Below are 15,653 nucleotides of genomic sequence, written 5' to 3' on the forward strand. Positions count from 1 at the left end.
GTCAGTCTGAGAGTCAGTTCTGGGACAACGGGACCACCTGGCAGGGGGAGCAGAGTGATTTTTATATCCTTTTGGACCTTTGAGATTGAGACGTCTAGAAGGTGGGGTGATTCAATTTGGTAATTCTAATCGTCCGTTTGGTTTCCTTGGTGGTGGTCAGGGTGAAGGGGGCAAAGGAGGGGAATGGAAATTCTGGGGGACTTTTGCGTTTCCTGACTCGATCCTTAGTCCTGTCCATTCAGCCTGGCTCGGTCTTCCAACTTGGGTTACTCCAGGCCATTCTGGCTGGGAAGCTGGAATCGCTTTAGCTTCCAGGAATGGGTTTTCACAGTGTATGTGTGTGTGTGTGTGTACGCGCATATGTGTTTGTATGTATCTGTGTATGTGTGTGTCTGTCTATGTGTGCATATGTGGGTGTGTGCATGTGTATATATGTGTCTGTGTGTGCATGTGTGTGCATATGTGGATGCATATATATCTGTGTGTGTGTCTTAAGAGAGTGTTGCATATGTATCCATATATCTGTCTTTATATATCTTTTGTTATTATTTATTTATTTAATTTGTCAATTGCTTACAAGATAATAGGTATACGTATATACATAGTTATGAATACATGAAATGGGGACATCTAAGAAAAATAAAAGAAACAATAGGACAGGGACGGTAGGCACGTTGGTGCGCTTATGCACGCCCACCACAGACCTCTTAGGAAAGGGGGTGAGGTCCATAGTAGACAGTCTAAGGTTAAAAGTTTTGGAGGTCTGTGTGTGTGTGTGTCTGTGTAGTTATGTATCTGTGTGTGTCTGTCTATATGTGTGTATATATGGGTGTGCATGCATATGTGTATGGGCGTGTATATGTTTATATGCATGTGTGTGTATATGTGCCTATATGTGTATATATATATCTGTGTGTATGTGTGTGTGTATGTATGCATGTATGTATGTATACAATTTTTTGCTATGCCAATTTTTTGCATCAGCCAATTTTGAAAAACGAAAATAAATAAAAGTAAAGCGCCCAGTTGGGGAATATTCCACTTCTCCTTCTGCCGGAAGCTAACCAATCCTCCTACCACCACCGCCGCCGCTTCCCTCTGTAAAGCCGCCGCTCTCTCCCTGCTCACTCTATGATTCTTCGAACCCGTGCGCATTCGTGGAAGGAGGAAAGGGGAGGGGAGAGAAAAAGGCGCTCCCGCGTGACGTCACTAGCGGACGGCCCATCTGAGGCTGCGCGAAGTGGAGCGGAAGTTGCGCATGCACCGGAAACGCAGGCCGCGCTCTGGCCCCACCCCGGTCTCACCCAGCACTGGGGAAAAACGCAGGGTCCGACACCCTTGCATCACTGGGACACCTCAGCGGCGTTGAGAAAACGACCGGAAGTTGCGTGTGGGGTGCCTGCGTAAGCCGGAAGTGTAGGCCCCGCGCCTGCCCCTGAGAAGCCCTGGGAAAAACCTCAGCGGCGGAGGGAAGAGGACCGAAAGTGACATCGCGGCCCCGGAAATGCAGGCTCCGCGCCTACCCCTGAGGCACCCTGTTCCCCTCGCGCTGAGGGGAAACGGCGGCAGGAAAGGGACCGGAAATGACGTCCGGCGCCGGAAATGCAGGCCGCGCGCCGCCCCTGAGGCGTCATGGCTCCGCTCTGAGGTAAAATAGGGAAAAAAGGCGGCCATGGCGCCGATGGGGATTCGGCTTTCCCCGCTCGGGGTGGCCGTCTTTTGCCTGCTCGGCCTGGCTGTGCTCTACCACCTCTACTCGGGCTTCCTAGCCGGCCGCTTCGCCTCCTTTCTCTTGGGCGGGCCTCATGCGCTGGCCGGCAGCGACGGCTTGGTGGACTTGCGGGAGTTGCTGGCCGCTTCAGTGGCGGCGGCGGTCCGCGGCGGGGCCGAGGTGCGTCGAGTCCGCGAGGACAACGCGCTGCACCCCCTGGTGAAAGGAAAGACCCGCGAAGGGGCCGAGGAGAAGATGACCAGCGGCGACCTGCTCTCCAACCGCAAGATGTATTTCCTCCTCAAGGCCGCCTTCCCCGACGTCCAGGTGAGGGGAGGACGCCAAAGCCCATCCTCCGCCGCCGCCTTGGGGTGTCTGGGAGATGAGAGCGCCCGTAGGCGCCGGGTTGGGCAAAGGGGCGGGGGGGAGGGAGACTCAAGCAACGCAGAGGGGAAGCTGGATGGACTACAAGGCCCAGAATCCCCATCCAGGATTCTCCAGCCATGCTTTAAGTGGGGTGGGGTTCAAACTCCCATGATTCCCGGCCAGCCATGCACGTGAGGAAAAGCCAAGTGGGGTTCAGCTCCCATGATTCCCAGCCAGCTGGTTGCCCGATTAGAAACGGATGGATTTCAATCATCATTGAAGGTGCGGGTCTCACTTCGTGTGGAAAAGCTTACACAACGGTGTCCCGGTTTGTGCAGTACGACTACAACCTGGGATGGGGCCAGGGAAAAGCAGAAGTTGCACACTGTTGTAACCTGCCTGTTGTCACATATTGCGCTAATGTCAGGTGTCTTTAACTCAATCCCAAAGTGAAGCAACACCAGGCCGATCCGGCAAGTTTCCTAAAAGGGAGCATTGTGAAAACATAGCTAGTCCTCAACTTATGACCGTCATCTTCATATTTTAATGACCGCATAATGCCTTGCACCCTGCACCCCGGAGTCTGGGCAACTGAATGGTGCTAGCAGAGTGTTTTTGAATGGCCAGATGCCCTTCCTGTGGCCAGGGCGGAGTTTTGTTCAGCAGATATATTCCCATTGTGCTGAGAGAGAGAGAAATATCTGCCTCTACTTAGGATCGAACTCACAGCCTTTGGATTGTGAGGCAAGGACTCCACCTCTAGGCCACTGCACCATTCCCGACTTCCAATCAGTTGATGGGTTTTCTTGCTACGTTGGTTGAGCGAATCGTTCTACAGGCAGTCCTTGACTTACGACTGTAATGGAGCCCCCGATAAAGCGCGAGGCATCGGTTAAATGAGCTCCATCCCCTTTCTTGCCACCATTGTTAAGTGAATCACCGCAATTGTTCAAATCAATCTGGCTTCTCCCTTGCCGTTGCTTGTCGGACGCACCCATGGTCACAAGTATAAAGTGGTGGCCAAGCATCGGAATTTCGAGGACGCAATTAGGGGCAGGCTGCAAATGTCATAACTCTGAAACACACGGCTGCTGTAATTTTGGAATGGCCACTAAATGAACTATCTAAGTCAAGGACTACCTGTCATCAGTAAAAGTTGGCCAGTTTTAAATGAATCTGGGTTTCAACCCAGGTCAGAAAATGGGAACTGACATGATCCTGGGACGCTGCGGCTGTCATAAGTATGAGTCAGCTGCCAAGCCTCCAAACGGAAAGGATGGGATGCTGCAACTGTCGTGAGTGCAAATCATGCTCATAAGTCACAGTTTTCAGTGTCGCAACTTGGAATGGTCACTAAATGAACGGTTGTAAGTTGAGGACTACCTGTACAGAATTTGACACCAGCTGTAAAAGGGAGCAAAAATAGCATTTCGGTGGGAAGCCTTATTGGTTTCATGTTGAAGCTGTTGGGTAATATTTGTGACATTATATTCTGGGTTGTCGTTAAGAAGGAAATGCATTATGGATAGTGGAGTCCTCGCTGATCTCTGAGCTTGGCTGGTTTTTTTGAAGATGTTTCGTGACCAAACTAAGGAATATGATCAGTGCTAGAATGGAGAGGAAGAAGAGGAGGGAATGGGGTGGGGTGTCCTCTATTAGCTGGGAGGTTTTCTTGCAGACATCTCATGACCCAACTAGGGAACATCATCGGGGAGGGAGGGAGGAAGGGAGGAAGGAAAGGACGGCTGACTGATTGACTGACTGACTGTAGGGTCTTTGGTGCTCCCTGAGCTGGGTGTCTTTCTTGCAGACATCTCATGACCCAACTAGGGAATATCATCAGAAGAGTGAGGAGGGAAGGAAGAGGAGGACTGTGGGGTCCATGGTGCTCTGTGTACTTGGATGTTTTGTTTGGCTCACCTGGGGAATATCGTCAGTGCTGGAAGGGACTATATAAACAGCAAACCCCCTCTTTCTTTTTTAGCTGATGACACTATGTAGTTGGGTCATAAAATGTCTGCAAGGAAACTATCAAGCTCAGAGAGCATCAAGGGCCCCACAGTCATTGTCGCATTCTCCTCCTACTCTTCCTCTCCACAAACCCCACTCTCTTCTAGCACTGAATATGTTACCTAGTTGGGTCATGAACATCCGCAAGGAAACAGCCAAGCTCAGAGCACCAAGGACCCTACAATCTTCCTTGTTCTTCCTCTCTCTCCTCCTCCTCCCTTCTAGCACTGATGCTGTTCTCTAGTTGGGTCATGAAACGTCTGCAAGAAAACCATCAAGTTCAGAGAGCAATGAATCTTCCTCCTCCCTCTTCTCTTCCTCCTCTCCGCAAACCCCACTCCCTTCTACCATTGACAACGTTCCTCAGTAATAAAAGGTCCACAAGCCCACTCGGAGGCTTAAGAGAGCATCCCAATTCAACCATGAGGTACCTAACTGTTTTCAACATGCCTGCATGGATTTCACGATGGCCAATGCGTCCCTTTCCCTTTCTTTCCCTTTAGATCAACAGCGAAGAACACGTGGATGAAAACAACCCAGAGATCATCGCCTGGGACCGCATCATTCCTGACGATATTGCGCGGCAGGTCCAGCCGAAATTGGTTCCAGCCGAGAGCATCACCATGTGGATCGATCCTTTGGATGCAACTCAGGAATACACAGGTAACAATGACCAACTCTGAGAATAATATTTCTATCATGTCTCTTTCTCTTTTATCTATCTATATCTATCTTCTAAATATTATCTATCATGTCTGTCTATCATTTATCATTAAATATTTACTTATCTAAATACTATTTACTTCTCTATAATTTCTGTATCACTTATCTTCTAAATATTTGCTTATCTTTGACGTCTATCATTTATCATCTAAATATTATTTACTTATCTATGATGTCTGTATTATCTCTCTAATCTATCTCTCTATATTCTCAATATTATTTACTTATCTATTTATCATGTCTATATTATATTTATCTTCTAAATATTTATCATCTGTCTTTTATCATCTAAATATTATTTACGTCTCTATAATGTCTATCACTTATATTCTAAATATTATTTACTTATCTATTTATCATGTCTATCTTTACCTATATATCTATATCCATCCATCCATTAAACATTATCAATAATAATGAAAAACACTATCAAAACATTAAAGATTATCAATCATAGCAAAGAAAAAAGACAAGGTTCAAATTCCAAAACCCTCTGTTGCCAAGCCACATAACGACCAAGTGAATTTTGCCCTGTTTGATTATCTCCCTGGCCCGATAGGTTATTTTTTAAGGGAATCCCTGCAGTTGTGAAGTGAGTCACATGGTCATTAAGTGAATATATACACATACACATACGTACATTTCAGTTTATTGCTGTCTTAGACCAGAGACCAGAAGAAATAAAAACATTTGGTGAATCTCCAATTAAAAATTCTAGAGTAACTAATTTCAGAGCAAATTTACGATAAAATCCAGTCTGTCAATTCCTCTATAGTATAGTAAAATAACAATCTAGTAAGGTTTTTTATTATTATAAACATGCATGTTTTATGAACGTTGCATTAACTGGGTCAATTCTTTTTTAGGCAACAATAACTAGAATAGAGACAGGTATATGTAGTTCTAATCTTCCAATTTCCACAACTTCAACAGAACTGATCTCTTTTCATAATCAAATTCTCATTTTCCCATTAATTCATTTAAACATAAAGAACATTTCTTTGTGTCTTGTATTTATAATCCCTAAATACTATTATTAATATTTTCTAAGAATTATTCATAGTTCAACCATCGTTTCAATATTCCAAATGTGTAGGGTTAATAATAACGCTAAATATTAATGTTTAGTCAATCCCGAGGGAGTATCTCAAAATCCCACACAATTCTAGTCCTTGATTATTTTAAATCCATAACATATAACACGTTATTAAATATTAATAATACAGTTTAATTACCTAATCCTGATTCCCATATACAGTCTTCACTTATTTAGATTATGTTATTAAATTATATTTTCTATTAATGTACATACAACGGTTCCCCTGTCTATATATTCCCATTTTATTGAAATATTTTCTCATCCATCTTTTGATCTTTTTGAAATTCCATCATTTATTGATTTTTAAAAAATCAACCTTTTATCTCTCTCTTGGAGTCTTGTATTTCTCTCTCTCTCTCTCTTTTTGTACCTACTAATCTTCCCTTTCTGAGCACCTTTTATCTCTTTCTTCTGTTGTATTTGAACTCCCATCAACAAAACTTCTTTTTGATTTTTCTATTAAGGAGATTTTTTTCTCTATGCTATTATAAACTCTATTCTATTATAAACAATCCATGGGGGGACTTTCCTGTAGATGTTCGGTTAGTCACGTGGTTGTTCAGTGAATTTGCCTTGTCAGAAGGTCGCAAAAGGGGATCATACCACACACACACACACACACACACACGATATTGCAACCGTCCTAAAGAGCCTCTGAATTTTGCTCGTGCAACCACAGGGACGTCATATGGTCGAACAACCGGTCCTGGGTCGCTTTTTAATCAGGGCTGTGGCAAACTTCGAACAGTCACTAAGTTGGAACCGTGGTAAGCCGAGGACTTGCTGTAATTTTCTGTTTGTTTGTGTGTTTGTTTTTATGCTCGCTTTGTTTTTGCACCGACATGTGACGCAAGGGTTTTTTCTCTGCTTCCCCTCCAGAGAATCTTTCCCAGTACGTCACCACGATGGTGTGCGCGGCAGTGGATGGGAAACCAGTCGTCGGCGTCATTCATAAGCCATTTTCTGGATATACCGGTAATTGGCTTAAAAGTCTGTAAGAGATTTTCCATCATCCAGGTCAGGAGTCACCAACCTTTCGGACCTTAGGGACTACTAAATTCATCATTTTAAATCTTTTGACCCAAAAGTGGCACCAGGTTTTATTTGCGGGGGATGTCATCCACTGACTAACCTCACTTGTGCACATTGCCCTCCTGCCCCCCGGCCTCCTTTTCTCTGTCGGGGGCCTTTAGGAACTCCTCCTGCTGTGGCCAGCCAGGCTTTCCTGAAGGCCTCTGCAGCCTATAGGATCGATCCAGAGCTTTGTGATCAGCTCCTCAGGCCTTCAGGAAAGCCTTGCTGGCCTTGCTGGCTGCAGAAGAAATGGGCCGGCCAGGCTACAAGTGTCCAAAGGCAAATAGTAGGACAGCTACAATCATCCCCACCCTCGCTTAATTTTTACCTGTCTACTCCGGAGCGAATTGGATCTTAATTAGGGCTTATTTTGGGGGTAGGGCTTATATTAGGCGCACATGTAAAAATCAAGCTAGGACTTACTTTCAGGGTAGGTGGTATTTTCGGGGAAACAGTAATATGATCTGCCTAATGACCGGCTGGGTGGGTGTGACTAACTCGATGTCACTCATGTTAAGGGTGCCTCACTGTCCTCTACTGGCCCCTCCCAGTCTCTCCTCCCCTGCCAGTCTGGGCTCCTTAGGGCCCCAACACGAAGCAGCTGTAGGAGCTAAGCAGCCCTCATGAGAAAGAGTTGGCCAAACTGCTGGCTCAGTTCAAATTGGATCTGACTGAGAAGGAGGCTTAGCGGAAGCACCTCACTGAGGACTACAAGCCTTGGCTTTCCAAGCAGACATGCAGGAGTGCAAGGCTAGCTATTGGTGCCTGGAGGTTCTTCAGTGGGATGAGATGGTCAGCTGGTTCCAGGCCATGTTGCCGTCCCACTGGAACAAGGCGGTCCAACTCTTTGCCACCAGTGGCGCTTCTCTCCAGCCTTTGCCCAAAGCCCTTCCCCAGGGGGCTGAAGCAGACTCCCAAGTCAGAAGGGGAGGGGGAGGAGGAGAATGACTGTGGGGTCCTCGGTGCTCTCTGAGCTTGGTGGTGGTTTTGCAGACATTTCATGACCCAGCTAGGGAACATCTTCAATGCTAGAAAGGTCTTATTTTCGGCGAAACACAGTAGTACGAATGGTTCCTGTAGTCTCCAATTTCTTTTTCTCCATTCTTCCTCTCTCACCATTCCAAGGGTCTTCATCCCAATTTGGACAGCTAAAAAGTCTGTACAGATTTTCTGTCACCCAAGTCACAGTTGTCCCAAAGGTGCTTTTTTTTTTTCCTTTGAGGACATTTCACTGTCTCATCTGGTCAGAACTGAAGACACTTCTAGTGTCAGAGTTCCCGCAGTTACCCTAATTAATTCATGAACCTCGAGCCAAGCTTCAAAAGAATTCAAAAGATTTATTAGGAGCAGCATGCCGGCAGTCACCTAAATGAAGTCACCTGTGACCCTGTTTCCCCCTCTCTCCCCCCGGGTGTGTCATAAATCAGATTCTCCAATGAATGGCTGGGTGTCATCAATCACGTTCGCCAATGAAGGATTTTCGTGGGCAGAAGATCTGGTAGCTTAGGCTATAATCTTTGTAAGATAAGCGTGGAATGTACTTCTGGTTTTAAATTGCCGTATTGCTCCTTCAAATCCCCCACCCCCTCCTCCCCCACCCCCGCTTATGGCAACTCGAAAACAGGCATAGAAATGTTTTACTACTTTGACATCTTGGATGAGAAGCGAAATGTCCTTGAAGACAAAAATATAAGACCGTCTAGCGGCCTTCTCAGAAAAGGACCTTTGGGGACAGAAAGCAGGTTGGTTCTTTCAACACAGTGGGGTTTTTCCCAAGAGTTATGTCGGATAAGGGGGCACGAAAGCAGGCTTCCTCCATCTTGGCAAGACACACGGAGCTCAATTCCCAGTTTCAAAAGTGTTAAAAAAACACCCCAGTGGGGTATAATCCAGAACCTGCTTTATTAAACACGCTTGGATATTGTGCAGGCTGTTAGTTGAACAAACAATCAAAGAGAAGATTTGTAGCTCAGGGTTGAACTGTGTGGTCCTTGCTGCTTGCTCTCTTTGCAGACGTTTCAGGACCCAAAGGGGTAACATCCTCAGCGAGAGAAGGGAATGGGGTTTGCAGAATGGAGGAGGAGGAGGAAGACTGGGGTGGGGGTTTCCTCGGTGGTTCCTGAGCGGCGTAGCTTTCTTGCAGATGTTTCCACTAGGGAACAGCATCAGTGCTAGAAGGGAATAGAGGAGAAAGAGGAGGAGGAAGAAAAGGTGGAAGTTGAGAAAAAGAGAGGGGAGAAGAATAAGGAAGACTGCAGGGTCTTTGGGGCCCTCAGAGTTTTCTTGCAGATGATTCATGACCCAACTAGGGAACTATCAACTTGTAAAGCATTCTTGGCTTGCTCTCAAGTTGCCATAAGAAGGCGGGGTGGGTGGGTGGTGAGAACTAATGGAGCAATTAGGTTGCTATGACCAGAAGCCCATTCCACGCATCCCTTTCTCCAGATTGTATCCTGGGTCACCAGAGCCAGCTGGAGGGGCATGTTTTCTACGGCCCAGGGGAAGTGCTTCGGTTGGAGAATGTGATTTATGACACACCCTGGGAGGAGGAGGGAAACAGGGTCATAGGCGGGCAATAAATTATGTAGGCCAGAGCCAACTCCACATGGGAAAAGGGCTGACATGTTGCTCCTAATAAATAACTGGGTTTCTTTTGAAACTTGGCTCGAGGCTCGTGAATTAGTTAGGGCATCCCTGACAAGAACATCATCAGCGCTAGAAGTGAAGGGGTTTGGGGGGGGTGGATTGGGGGGTCCTTGATGCTCTTGTTTTCTTGCAGACGTTTCATGACCAAACTAGGTAACACCCATCAGTGTTAGAAGGGAGAGGGGTTTGAGAAAGGGGGAAGGAAGGGGGAGGAGGAAGAGGAAGAGGAGGATGACTTTTTGGTCTTTGATGCTCTCTGAGCTGGATGGATTTCTGGTAGGCAGATAAGTAGGTAGGTGGATATTCAGATAATATAGATAGATTTATAGATAGAGACAGAAATATAAATATTTAGATAATATATAGATTGATATAGATATATAGATCTTTACATAATAGAGTAGATATAAGACATAGAGAGATATAGAATAGATATGTAATATAAATGTAGCGATATGGATATAGATTTATAGATATATGGATGTAGATATTTAGATAATATATAGATATATAGAATATATACATAGGTATAAATAGATTTATGGATGTAGATATCCCATTTGAAAGCCATGATAACCAACACCCTCCACTGCTGATTTGCCATTTTCCAGCTTGGGCAATGGTCAATGGCGGCTCCAACGTTCAACCCCGCTCTTCCTACAACGAACGGACGCCGACCATCATCGTCTCGCGATCCCACGAAGGGCAAGTCAAGCAGATGGCATGGCAGAGCTTTGGCAACCAAACCGCCATCATTAAAGCTGGCGGAGCCGGTGAGTGAATTCGGGGTTGTTGTTGTCATGTTTGCACAGGTGGAAAATTTGTGAGACATTCAGGAAAACTCCCAATCTCTCTCTCTTGAAATTTTGGCCTAGTAAGGAATACGGATAGTTCTTTGACTTAATAACGGTTTGGGTAGTGACTGTTGAAAGTTAATGATGGGCCTGGGAAAAAAGTGACTTTTTGACTGTTGTTCAGGCTGGCGAGCATTGAAGCCTCCCTCCACGGTCACATGATCAAATTTGGAGGCTTGGCAACTGACTCATATTTATGACGGTCACAGCATCCCAGGATTCACGTGATCCCCTCTTGTGATCTTCCGACAAGCAAGGAAACCAGATTAATTTAACAACTGTGTGACATAGGGAACAACGGCAGTGATTGAGACTCTACAAAAAGTGCAGAGAAGAGCAACCAGGATGATGAGGGAACTGGAGACTAAAACATTTGAAGAACGGTTGCAGGAACTGGGCCTGGCTAGTCTAGGGAAGAGAAGGACCAGGGGAGACAGGAGAGCAGCCTTCCAATATTTGAGGGGTTGCCACAGGGAGGAGGAAGAAGGGGGTGTCAAGATATTTTCCAAAGCACCCAAAGGCCAGTCAAGGAGAGATTCAACCTGGAAATAAGGAGAAACTTTCTGACAGTGAGAACAATCAACCCAGGGAACAGAAGTTGCCCTCAGAAGTTGTGGGAGCTTCATCACTGGAGGCTTCCAAGAAGAGATTGGACTCCATCTGTTAGAAATGGTGTAAGGTCTCCTGCTTGGGCAGGGGGTTGGACTAGATGACCTTCCAACTCTGATTATCTGTTATCTGATTCACTTACCAGCTGGCGCCCAAAAGGCTGTCAAGGGGAGCAAAACTCACTCAGCCAAGGTCTCCTTAGCAGCGGAAATTTTGGGCTTACTTGAGGTTGTAAAATGAGGACTGTCTGAAATACCTCGTATTTCCCTGAAAATAAGACTGGGTCTTATATTTTTTTTGCTACAAAAGATGCATTTTGGGGAAATATGGTACTAAATGCACCTGTCTGGCTGACAATCTTAATTGGGGCTTATTTTCAGGGTAGGGTTAGGGTTTATATCATGACCATCCTTTTATATCAGGGTTTATATCAGGGTAGGGCTTATATCATGACCATCCTGAAAAGTGCTAGGGCTTATTTTCCATTTGGGTCTTGTTTTTGGTGAACAAGGTAGCTCCTGAGAGAGATGAATTAAGTCCGTCACACCTTCAGCTCGCCACTCAGGAGTGCCTGGATACCCCAGGTTACAGGAAGTCCTGAGCTTACAACCGTTTGGTTTAGTGACACTCAAATGTTACGATGGCCCTGGGGAAAAATAGTGACTTGGGACCCTTTTTCACCCTTAACGATCATCGCAGCATCCCTGAGGTCACCTGACTAAGATTCAGATGGATAAACAAAGTCAAGGGGGAAGCCCAGGTTCGCTTAACAACCGGGTTACTCACTGAACGACTGCAGGGACATTCCTTTAACAACTCTGCCCAGAAAGGATCTAAACTGGGGCAGAATTCCCTTAAGAAATGTCTCACTTAGCAATCTAAATTTAGGGCTCAAATGGTGGCCGTAAGTCGAGCATTAACCAGCGCCGACTTAACTGGGTGAGTCACTTAACAACCGTGGCTAGAAAGGTCGTAAAACGGGACGAAACTCCCTTAACAAATGTCTTGCTTAAGAACAGACATTTGAAACTCCATTGTGGTTGTAATGGGCCCCCAATGGACCCCAAAATTTAGGTTGCTAAGCCAGACATGTCTGAAGTGACTTTTGCTCCGTCTCATGACCTTTATGGCAAATGTTTTTCAGTGAATCGCTTGCAGTTGTTAAGTTAGCTGCATGGACATTAAGCAAATCTGGCTTTTCCCCATTGACTTTGTCTGGCCGAAGATCACTAAATGGGGTTGTGTGACCCCCCCTCCCCCCCAGAATGCTGCCACCATTGTAAATATGAGTCAGTTGCCAAGGGGTCAGAGTGTAAGTTGTGTGACCCTAGGGATGCCGTGATGGTCATAAGTGTGAGAAATGGTCATAAATGTGAGAAATGGTCATAAGTCCCTTTTTTCAGCAACACAGTCCCCTTGAGCTGTCATTAAGTGAACTTTTCTAATGGGAGAACTAGCTGTCTATTGCTAACACTCCAAAATAGGACTTTCCTTCCAATTTTTTAATCTCTCTCTTTTTACAATTTTTCTTTCTTTTCCGCCCAGGGTATAAAGTCTTATCTCTCCTCAACGTGCCCGACGTGAACCAGGAGAAAGCGGACGTCTACATCCATGTCACCTTCATCAAGAAATGGGACATTTGCGCCGGCAACGCCATGCTGAAGGCCCTGGGCGGACGCATGACCACCTTAGCCGGGGAGGACATCACTTACACGGGCTCTGACGGTAACGAAGACGGCCTGATCGCCAGCATCAGAATGAACCACCAAGCCCTGGTTGAAAAACTCCCCGTCCTCGCCAAAACCTCCCGAAATTGAAACACTGGGGAAGCCCGTGCGAGTTGTTTAAAATGGGGAGAATGAAAAAAAAAAAAAGGCCCCGTGCAAGCTACTTCAAAAGAATCCGGTGGAAAAGAGGAGGATGGAAAGGGAGAGGGCTTGTTTGAGGACCGGAATCTCGCCACGGCAGCGTTTGGAGAAGACAATTGGAGCGCGGGAGGGATGGGCTTCGGAGTCAAGCTTCTTTCCTTTTCAATTTTGAGATGGTTCTCGAAAAATCGGGAGCGGCTCCTTTTGTCGGAAATGAAATCTGTGAATTTCTTCGTCACGTCGGGAAAGACCCACATCCGACCGATCGATATTCTCTTTTTGGGGGTGGGGGGGAGGGAGGAAGGGGGGATATGATTCGATTTCCTCCCAATGGATGGTCCTAACTAAAACGATGATCGGAAGAAACCTGATTTTTATGTTTACTTGAAAATGCAAACCAGCGGTGTGCGGAGGAAGGTTTCTCTCTCTCTCTCTCCCCCTCTCTCCCTCCCCCACTCTCTGGATTTTAATTATTTTTATGATGAGAACAATGCTTTCTTTCCCCCGCGTGTTCCGAAGAACGTGGGTGTTGCCCCTGTGCTGTTCCGACTACTGAATATTATTGCCGCGATAAACCCTTGTGAGGCCCAGAAATGCTTTTTTTTTTCATGAGCGTCTGATGTATCTCACGCCTTTGATCGTTCATTCAGCTCTTTAAGCAAAGGATGCTCTGTGTGCGTGTGTGTGTGCGCGTGTGCGTAATCAATCATTTCATATTTTTATATATAATTTCAAATTATATATAACCAAATGATCATACATATATGCGTGTGCACACACATGCTACATTACACACACACACACACACACACACACACACACACACAGAGTGTTTTCCCAAAAAGAAGACCCTGTCTATATTTTCTTTTTCCACCCAAAAAGGCAACAGGTCTTATTTTCAGGGGATGTTATCCATTGACTAACCTCACTTGTGCGTGTCGCCCCTGGCCTCCTTCCAGAATTCATTCACCTGCAGCTGGCAAGGCTTTCCTGAAGGCTTCTGGAGCGGATAGGATCGATCCGGAGCTTTGGTATCCGCCCCAGAGGCCTTCAGGAAAGCTTTGCCAGCCTTACTGGCTGCAGAAGAAATGGGCTGGCCAGGCAGGTGTAGGGGTGTGCGAGGCCTGGCTACACCTGTCCAAAGGTAAGGAGTAGGGCAGCTCCACCTCCCGTCTCATTCCCATCCTAGCTTAATTTTTACCCATCCATTCTGGAGTGGGCAGGATCTTAATTAGGGCTTATTTTGGTGGGATGGGGCTTATATTGGGTGTGCGTGTAAAAGTCAAGTTAAGACTTTCAGAATAGGTTTTATTTTTGGGGAAACCGTGTGTGTGTGTGTGTGTGTGTGTGTATACACACTAGCTCAATGCCCGTGCCTCTGCCTACCAGCATCCATTGGTATTTATCTGACTATCGTCTGTCAGTGTATGAGAGAGTTGAGGGCTGTTTGGAAACTGAAACACTATTTGCTGTGTTAGTAAGAAACAGCAAGGAGCCTGGGCGTGGCTTAGCTCAACTGTTCTGTACTATGAAACTTCCGCTTGTGTTTTGCATTTGGAAGAGATTTCAGGTGGGGAGGGGGAGTTGAACTCCTTAGCACATCAGAGCATGTTAATAACAATAACAGCAACAATAACAAAACAACAACAACAATAATAATGGCAAGCCTAATGCTCTGATGGTCATTTTGAAAAACCTTTTCTTAGTACCTAGAAGCCAAAAATAATATACGTGCAAGTTTGTAGGCTTTATTGTTCAGGAGATTTTGGGATGATGCGTGAGGGCATTTCACTTTTACACGCACGCGCGCACACACACACACGCACACACACACACACAAAGAACTATGGCCTGACAGGTCATAAAATGAGGCACAACTTATTCAAAGAATATCTCGCTTATCTATGGATATTTTGGGGCTCCTTTCAGTTTGTAAGTTGAGGACCTCCTGTATTCTTGATTGCTGATTGGCCAAGTGTGATTGGATACACAAGAAATTTATTTGCCATGGGCAAATAGGCGGCAATATAAATTGGATAAATGAAATAACAAATAAACCGGTTACCAGAGTTTGAAACACTTTAAAACGTACCAATTAAAACAATACCGATTAAAACTTTATTGCTCAGTTTTTAAAAGTTTGATTTTTTTTCAAGAAAAAAATGGAAAGAATTTCAAAATAGAAATGTTCAATTGTTTCCCGCCCAAAAATCCAAGTTCAAAATTTCAGAAGGTTCAAAATGAAGGCCCCCCCATATCTCCCAGAGACCCTCCTATGCTGATGGGCCTGGCCAGGATGCTCGACTTGCAATGATTCATTTAGCAACCGTACCATGGACCGTAGTTCACACTTAACGACTGTCGGACTATCCCTGCCCTGTGGTCACATTACCCAATCTAGACGCTTTGGCAACTAGTTTGTATTTATGACGGTCACAAGTATTTTTTGTGACCTGGATCAGCTGAGTCTGGGAAAGCCAGATTTGCTTAATGACTGTGTTATAGGTAGTCCTCGATATAGCGGCAGCCTGCTTATGACCATTCCAAATTGTAAGGGACACGGGAAAGTGACTTAAGACCATTCACACTTAACGACCATGAGATCAAAATTCAGACAGTTGGCCAAGTGACTCGTATTTACAATGGTCCCAGATCCCTTTTGGGATCTTCTGATGAGTAAAGTCAATGAGTGC

The 15,653-nt window shown here is 45.6% G+C and overlaps 1 protein-coding gene across 1 annotated transcript; it reads left to right on the forward strand.

Moving 5' to 3' along the window:
* Positions 1–1,598: 1,598 nt before the first annotated feature.
* Positions 1,599–13,554, forward strand: BPNT2 (3'(2'), 5'-bisphosphate nucleotidase 2). The gene is made up of 5 exons (XM_026722579.2): positions 1,599–2,038; positions 4,591–4,750; positions 6,789–6,884; positions 10,241–10,402; positions 12,638–13,554. The coding sequence occupies exons 1-5, from the start codon at positions 1,673–1,675 to the stop codon at positions 12,907–12,909; spliced, it is 1,056 nt and encodes a 351-aa protein (XP_026578364.1). The 5' UTR covers positions 1,599–1,672; the 3' UTR covers positions 12,910–13,554.
* Positions 13,555–15,653: the final 2,099 nt, after the last annotated feature.

This window comes from Pseudonaja textilis, chromosome Z (assembly GCF_049901715.1).
Source record: "Pseudonaja textilis isolate UNSWEBS1 chromosome Z, rPseTex1.2, whole genome shotgun sequence".
NCBI classification, from domain to species: Eukaryota; Metazoa; Chordata; class Lepidosauria; order Squamata; family Elapidae; genus Pseudonaja; species Pseudonaja textilis.

Bases quoted from the DNA above. Each gene is read 5' to 3' on its own strand.
- BPNT2 (XM_026722579.2), top strand. From the start codon at position 1,673: ATGGCGCCGATGGGGATTCGGCTTTCCCCGCTCGGGGTGGCCGTCTTT. The intron at 4,751-6,788 runs GTAACAATGACC...CTTCCCCTCCAG, and splicing joins TGCAACTCAGGAATACACAG to AGAATCTTTCCCAGTACGTC. The intron at 10,403-12,637 runs GTGAGTGAATTC...TTTTCCGCCCAG, and splicing joins CATTAAAGCTGGCGGAGCCG to GGTATAAAGTCTTATCTCTC.